Source organism: Scardinius erythrophthalmus, assembly GCF_964197995.2.
Source record: "Scardinius erythrophthalmus genome assembly, chromosome: 16".
Classification (NCBI taxonomy): Eukaryota; Metazoa; Chordata; class Actinopteri; order Cypriniformes; family Leuciscidae; genus Scardinius; species Scardinius erythrophthalmus.
In genome coordinates this window covers 5,542,663-5,550,275 of record NC_138236.1, presented here as the reverse complement: position 1 = coordinate 5,550,275, position 7,613 = coordinate 5,542,663, and the positions used below count along the sequence as shown (strand labels likewise).

At 43.4% G+C, this 7,613-nt stretch overlaps 1 protein-coding gene across 1 annotated transcript; it reads right to left on the bottom strand.

Annotated features, from left to right (window-relative positions):
* Positions 1-1,348: 1,348 nt before the first annotated feature.
* mex3a (mex-3 RNA binding family member A) lies at positions 1,349-6,653 on the bottom strand. The gene is made up of 2 exons (XM_081388573.1): positions 6,212-6,653; positions 1,349-3,450 (listed from the first exon to the last, which is right to left on the bottom strand). Exons 1-2 carry the CDS (start codon positions 6,615-6,617, stop codon positions 2,324-2,326), a joined length of 1,533 nt encoding a protein of 510 aa, XP_081244699.1. The 5' UTR covers positions 6,618-6,653; the 3' UTR covers positions 1,349-2,323.
* Positions 6,654-7,613: the final 960 nt, after the last annotated feature.

Sequence of the window (7,613 nt, the reverse complement as noted above, 5' to 3'; positions counted from 1 at the left end):
CAGGCGCTAATGTGGCTGTAATACATAAATCAGACGAGGCAAAAACTACTGTAACAGTCAAACTGAGCGTCAAAAGTTTTTCAGAACTAATATTTAAGATGCTAATGGCTCAAAGGTAAATCGTTATAGTAAGTTAAATACAATCACAAGCTTACCCTAGCATATCTTCTAACACCGTGCACATGTGGCAATGGCGCAGAGAGGCTTGATGGGGGAAAACTGACCCATTTCAAACGGAGTACATTTTCAGTGGCTCCATTCTTTTGTAGTGGCCTTCTAGCGAGAGGGGAAAAAAAGACAGTTTCCCAACCTCCGAATGCTCTAATCCCCTATTCCAAAATCCCCTAGCCTGCAATGAGACAGGCAGTGTGTGTGTAATTTGATTCAGCATGAGCGGCCACCAAATTGGGCGTTTCCCCCCCCCCTACTTTCTTGTCAATTACAATTGTCTGATTTCATTGTGGAGTTCAAGGTTGCTCTGCGATTGGCTGCTTGTGACCGTGCACTGGCAGGGCTGTCTCGAGGGGGTCACGGCAGGATGTCCCGCACATGAAGGAAGACTCCATGGAAACTTCGACGGCCTGCCTCTCGCGCACATTGAACGAGGAATTCAGAGAGATTCGCTAAGTTGAATTAAAAATGCTTCGGGTCTATCTCGTCACTCTCTACCCAGAACGCCAGGATTGCTCTTTGAAATAAAATCTGCTCTTGAATATTTTTTTTCACCCCATGGCAGGACAAAAGAGGCCCCCTTTCTCCCCAATGGGAATACCAGAATGGGGAGAGCGAGAGAAAGAGAGAGAGAGCGATCGACAGGAGGGGCCCCAGCTGCACCTAGTTTAGCCCCCTGCGTGGCGTCCCGTCCATCCTCATTCACGCCACTGTACGCCACCCCTCCTTCCTACAGCAGTTGCTTTGCACCTGGACTCTGATGTATGGCTAATTATCAGCTCCTCCTAGGGCAGGCCATGTTGGGGCGCTCCGGGGATTGTACCACCACTGCGACAAAACAATATACTCTCTGGGAGGAGCTCTGTAGTCTTTACAGCGTATGATGCACGGAGCAGCGAGTAGAATTAGAGTAGAATTCCCACCCGACAGCCCGACCTTTTAGAGAAAAAAAAAAAACAACGTAATCTTAAGTACGATATGCAACACCTGCCTCAGTACAGACAGACAGTCAGGACGCTTTGCAACTCAAATGCAGGACCTCGTGAGTGGGTGATTTACATTGTACTGTAGCTCGAAGTCTTGCTTGCTTTTGTCTATTTGGTCTATTCAGGATCAGATTACAAACCCCCTCCCCTCAATCGCCCCCTCAGCTTTTTTTTTTTTTTTTTTTGCACTTCATCTCATGCACTATGCTTGTAATCAGTGTTTTACCAAATAAATGTTAAAAAATCATGAAAACATACTGAGTGCAGAAATGAGAATAAAAACCGTTAGTAAAGGAAACCTGGAAAAGACCTTTTGAACAACACAACAGTTTTTTTCTTTTCTTGTACTGTACCTAATAAGACCTTTTTAGATGCATCACATAATAGGCTGACTGGTGCAGAAACAAAACAAAACCAAAAAAGAGAAACTCCCTGTTTTACTCGTCAATTACCCGTTCAAATATTGATTAGCAAAGCAGATACTAATTGTGTAATTATGTCGTTTAGAACATGATCCAAATTTAAAGCCACACCGACATCAGGTCGTATATATATCAGCCCACATCGGCCATTTCTATACCATCTATTTCGCATAGACATCTAGCAATGTAATGTTTTTGACAATCACTTTACATCAATTTTAAGGTGCAAAGATTTAAGATTCTAGTTTACCTTAAAAAAAGAATACTAGCTCATTTGCAGAAGATGCTGGGATGAAAAACTATACTCCAATCTTAGGAAATAAACTTGATATTAATGATATTTTGTTTTCATACTTCCCCAGCAAAAGGAAAAGTGTAAAATGTTCACATTATTTCTCCTGTTACTGTCCACACAGCATGTGGAAAAAAACAGCACCAGTAAAAAAATAAAAGAAAATAAAGAAAAACAAAAATGAACATGCTAAGAACTACGTTCTTTCCATTTTTAAAAAAACTTTTATAAAATATATATGTATATATGTGTACATATAAAAGAAAAATCTGAAAATACTTCTTCCTCTTTTTTTAGTAAAGCAAGCAGTGTGTTCTAAAATATCTGCTTGTTTTGGTTTTGTGTTTTCTGAAAAATAAAAAAGTGAATACTGGCCAAATAAAAAAAGATTAAAAGTAAACTGATACTACAGAGTAAAAACAAAGCACAGAAAAAAAACTAAAAACAACTCTTTAAGAGAATATTCGGATAGCCTGTGTGACCAGGGTGTGGCAGACAGGGCACTCTGGATGGTTTAGCTCACAAATTCGGATGGCGCACTCCATGCAGAAGAGGTTATGACCGCACGGGACCAGAGCGGCCGTCACTTTGCTCTCAAAGCAGGTCATGCAGTCCCGAGCCACGGCGGGCGGTGAATCCGGCACGGGGAGACGTCCGCTGAACGTGACCGTGGTGGCGGTGGGCTCGCTGTGGGCACGGCGGGCCTGGGCGTGAGGAGACCCCACTGCGTTGGAGTTGTTGGTGCCGCACGGTTCGGGCAGTCCCGGCGACAGTCTGGTCAGAGGGAGAGGCAGGCCTCCAAAGCTTTTGGAGCGCTGCTGGGCATAGTAGGCCACCTGTTTGGGATAGTCGGGATCGCCCCAGCTTTGAGTGCCCTCCGAGCCGAAGTAAGAGCACGGCTTGTCCCCGTTGCCGTGGTTGTTGAAGTCACCTTTACTGTAAATCCCTCCTCCCCCTCCTCCTCCTCCTCCTCCTCCTCCTCCGCTACTTCCGACCATGGTGTCTGAGAAATTCTGGCGGTAGCTGCTGGCAAGCGGTTTGCGCGGGGCCCCCTGGAGCCCCCACACCTGCTGCAGGCGGCTCTCCAGACCCCCGTTGCCACTGTCAGGGCCCAAGCAGTCGTTCTCATTGTTGTGGTCGTGCAGGCCACCCGTGCGGAAAGCAATGTGCGCCTCGATTTCCTCCCGAGCCCGTTCGGCGTTCCCAGGGGAGCCGGTGATCTCGAAGACGGGGTCGCGGTCGCGGCTCGGAGTTACGATGTAAGTGCACGTTTGCTGCTGGATGCGTTTTATAGTCGAGCCTTTGGGTCCGACCACCAGACCCACGACGCGGTAGGGCACCCGCACCTGTATGGTGGTCTGGCCAGGGAGCGGTGCAGGTGGCGAGCCGCTGAACGAGACGCCCAGCTTGTTCCTGGAGGCCCGCAGCATGGAGAAGTGCTCGGCAGCAGAGATGATTTCACGTCTGGCCAGGGCCACGTCCTCTTTGCGGCCGGTGATGAGGAAGACTGGTTCTTCGCCTCTGACGGGGGTCTTGATGTAGGTGTTCGTCTTTGCACGCAAAGCTTTGATTTTGCAACCTGTTGAGTGGAGAAGGAATATTATAGTAGTGGTACTATTCATATCTGTCTATTAACGCTTATTTTGCTTGTTTGTTTCCAGGTCAAAAGGTCACCCATGCTCTGAATCTGCAGCAGAACTCATTCACAAAGTTCTTCATGTTCTCCATCTCTTAAGTGCAATTCATTTAAACATTTTGGATAATTTGATCGTGGTTTCAGTTCTCATTAAAGGTATAGGTTAACACAATTTATCATTGACTGCGTTTTATGATTTTACCATGCTCGAATATCCAAAATTCTGCAGATTCATTGCAAAAGTCAGCAGTTCCGTCTGGGCCTGCCCTTGCTTTTTCTATTGCAACCATTATACCAAATATACAAACACTATTATTATTTTTAAATATACTATTATATTGGCTTTATTTTTTTTCTAAACAATATATTAAAATGAAATTATTCTGTAATAAAAATTAGCATTGTCTTATTTTTTGTATACAATACACTAAAGTACAATTTTTGATGATAAAAATTAAGATTGTCTAGCAATTTGTTGTATTTGATTAAACCCACTGACCCTTATTCATAAACAGAATCAAATCTGTGTCAATCTTTCTTTCTTTGTCGTTTCGTAAAACTATTGATTATACAATGTGCACTGAAATTTCTTCTGCTCGTGTTTAATGAATGAAGCCCAAAGTGAATTTAGAAATGGCTGTTCACTCTTCTCTGTTGTGGTAAACGTACAAATCGATTAAAACGGTGGCTTTGTTTTTTGCTGCATTACACTGTCTCAGTAATATTCTTGCTGTTTATTCATAATATAGAAAGAAATGTGTTGGCTTAAAATGATCTCAAGTATTTTCCATAATAAATCCCATTTAGCATATTTAAAAAAATTCCAGTCTGCGTTTGACGTATCCTAATAGAATTCAAAGAACAAACCTGTGATTACAATAGCTCTTAAAAATCACTGTTGTCTGAATGACGTCTCCTCTGCAAGAGTGCCATGTGCTTACAGACAGTCACAGGTACTATGATATTCAGCACTGAAACAAATGTGTAAAATGTGTTTTCAGATGTAAATTCCCCAACTATTCTCTCTTGCATTGCAAGCAAGCAAGCTAAATACCCCATAAAGTTATTGTTGAGATATGAATTCATAACAAGGTGTGGTGCTCCACAGCATCTTGCCTCGTGTACAGCACCAGAGTATTTATTAGCACCTCAGTGGTGTCTTATCAAGAGTGGGGTGGCTTTCTCCGCCCAGGGGCCTGTTCAGTGGATAGATCTCTACACACTGGTTTCATGCCTCATTGTGTAGAGCAGAAGCTAAAAAAATAACCTGGATGGACTGTCTAGCACTGACAGCGGGGAGCACAGATTCCCTCCCGCCGCTGAATCGTCCCCCTCGCTGCAGGAGCACATCTCCTAACAGGCATGGCAGCCACTGCAGGTGAACAAAGCACTGGAACCTCACAGCTCAAATTCCCAACTAATGGCGATAACAAGGATACATAAGTGCTGCTTTTTTCACCATCACTCTCGCTTGTTTATTATCAGGCCAAATCTATTCTTAGAAAAAATGCAATTAAATTAACCTAATAAAGGCCAAACAAATGTCTAGTTATTCAGCTCAAGATGTGGCCGTTATTTCAGTAACTAATGAGGTAAAGACCCCATTTCAAATCCTCTTAATCAGCAACTTCCAATCCACGCACTCACTGCATCCCAAGTTGGATTCAAGCATTCACTTCTGAAACACGCAGGCCGCTTTACTGGACAAAGTCGTAATATGCAGGGGGACGTTTATTAGTGCATATTTCATCTGGGTAAGATATTACACTTTTAATGAATGGACAGGCTTCCTAACCACATGCTTTGAGTGCAGGGCTGTTGTACTGGTAGACGGGGCGTGACTCTAACACAGTCTTTATAGTCTGTCTCTACAGGACCAAATGCAACATGGCTTTCTAGAATACTGTACACTGTGCTTTCAACGTATCATGAAGTGACTTGTCAATCGCAATGAGACAACAGGGTCAACTACACGAGATTGCCTCCTCAACTTATTCCAAATATCATCACACATTCATAATATAACTTTTCCGCCAAGTCATGTTTGTATTTTCCAATTTCCCCCCCCGCGCGAGCTTTGCCCTCAAAACACACAAGGACTTTCACTTCTTTGTCTGACAACGCTGTCAGAATTTCGCCACTTTTAGTTGCTCACGAGACCCACTTTCGTGAGCTTCTCGATATTATGGAGATAAGCGGTGGACTTAAGTTACCAGACAACTCCTCTTTGTCTGAGGGAGCCTAACATAAACAACGTGGTGGTGCTGCTGCTGCATATGAAAGCCCGCAGGAACTACAGAGGCGCGCGAAGGAGCGAATGACACAATGTATCCAGTCAACAAAGACCGTTGACTGTTACATTGTATCCAGCGAGCGCACACGCGTTCCATTTTCTGTTTCAAAAAAACAGAATTACGCGCCCTCAGACGACAAAGGGAAAGCAGCGTGCTGACATTGAAGGCGTGGATGTGGAATAACGCCTTTGTTCTCGTACCCGCTGGTAACTTTGCTTAAAGCTAAGAGGAAATGCCCATGTATATGGCATATACGCGCTGAAATAGTAGCACAGCTCGGTAAAAACAGACACGTTAAAAAGCATTACCACTCCCTTTTTCTTTGTTAAGACAGCTCCACACTTAGTTTGAGCCGCACACCCTGGAGAACGAGTTTGAAAGCATGCGAAAGTGCGCATCGTTGTATTTACCTTGCCTCCCCACTATTTCGGCCACATGTTCGGAGCTTGGCACGGGGACGCACTCCGTTATGTTGCAGCCCCGTCCTTTGGTTTCGGTCGGCGAGGTCTCGTACAGGGCGCATAACTTGTTCTTCCCTTGTAACATCCCTGATTCAGATGGGATGTGATTGTGGTGGTTATTGTTACTCCTGTCTTGAACTCCTCCACCACCACCACCCGCAGGAGCCCCGTCCTCGCCCTCTCCAAGACCCAGCAGCGACAGTTGGCCCAGCGCAACTCTAAGGGCACGGGAATCGTCCTCCTCCTCCTCGGGCGGCACTAGGAGACCCTCGCTACCGAACCCGGAGCCGGCTAAATCCCCGCCGTAGCCCCCGTTTTTCTCCATGATCCCTGCTAGAACCAGCAAGCTAGGCATGGCTAACAAAAGAGTGTGAGACAAAGACACTGGTAAGAGACTGGAGAAACAGCACCCTCGCCGCCACCCCGCCCCCTCTTGGTCCAAGTCCCCCCTTTGCGCTAGTCCCTCCCACAGACCAGCCCCCTCTCCGGTTCCGATACGCAGAAGGCGAACGGGACACAAGGATGTCTGCGCCGAGAAGGGCCAGGCTAACTGATGCTCCACCCCGTCTGGTTCGCTCAGTCCCCGCCTATGGCAAGCCGTTTCAGCATGTATTCCCTATGCAATCAATCGATTTTATGACACTGAGCGATATTTCATTTTATTTTACGATACTGTGTTTATTTTTATGTTTAAGTAACAATAAACAAAATTGTAATAACTGTTTTTTGTTCCACTTTTTTAATAATAATAATAACAATAAAAACATTACAAAAATCAACAACAAAAACATAAGATGCATCAAATATATACATATTGTGATTGTTTTGTAGGGCCGGTGCCCATCACACCTTATAGGTCAACTAACATGATCATTATAAAGGTGTTTAAACGAGTGAAAAAACATTCACTTCCACATATTTGATAATCGCAATACATCATATAGTTCATGATACAAATAACAAATTTGGGAATATTAAAAAAAAAATACAGAGGCTGCATTTATTTATTTATTTATTTATTTATTTATTTATTTATTTATTTATTTATTTATTAATAAAAGTAGAATTAATACAGAAACTACATTTTTGTTTATCATTACTTAAACAAAATATTGTCTGTAAAAACAATAAAACAATATGTATTATACATATTTTAATATTTTGTATTATTATTTTACTATTTTCGTTTATTGTTAGTAGTACTACTTACATTTATGGGACTTAAAAAAAAGCCATTTGTTTCGTTTATTTGCATGGTGTAATTTAATTATTATGAAAGCTCAACAAGTGTGTTATCACCCACAAGTGAGTCACCATCATTCATAAAAATATTAATGTGAACACCAGTGCA

Excerpts from the sequence above, each read along its gene's own strand:
- mex3a (XM_081388573.1), bottom strand. The coding sequence starts at position 6,617 with ATGCCTAGCTTGCTGGTTCTAGCAGGGATCATGGAGAAAAACGGGGGC. Across the intron at positions 3,451-6,211 it reads CGAAATAGTGGGGAGGCAAG|GTTGCAAAATCAAAGCTTTG; the intron begins GTAAATACAACG and ends TCCACTCAACAG.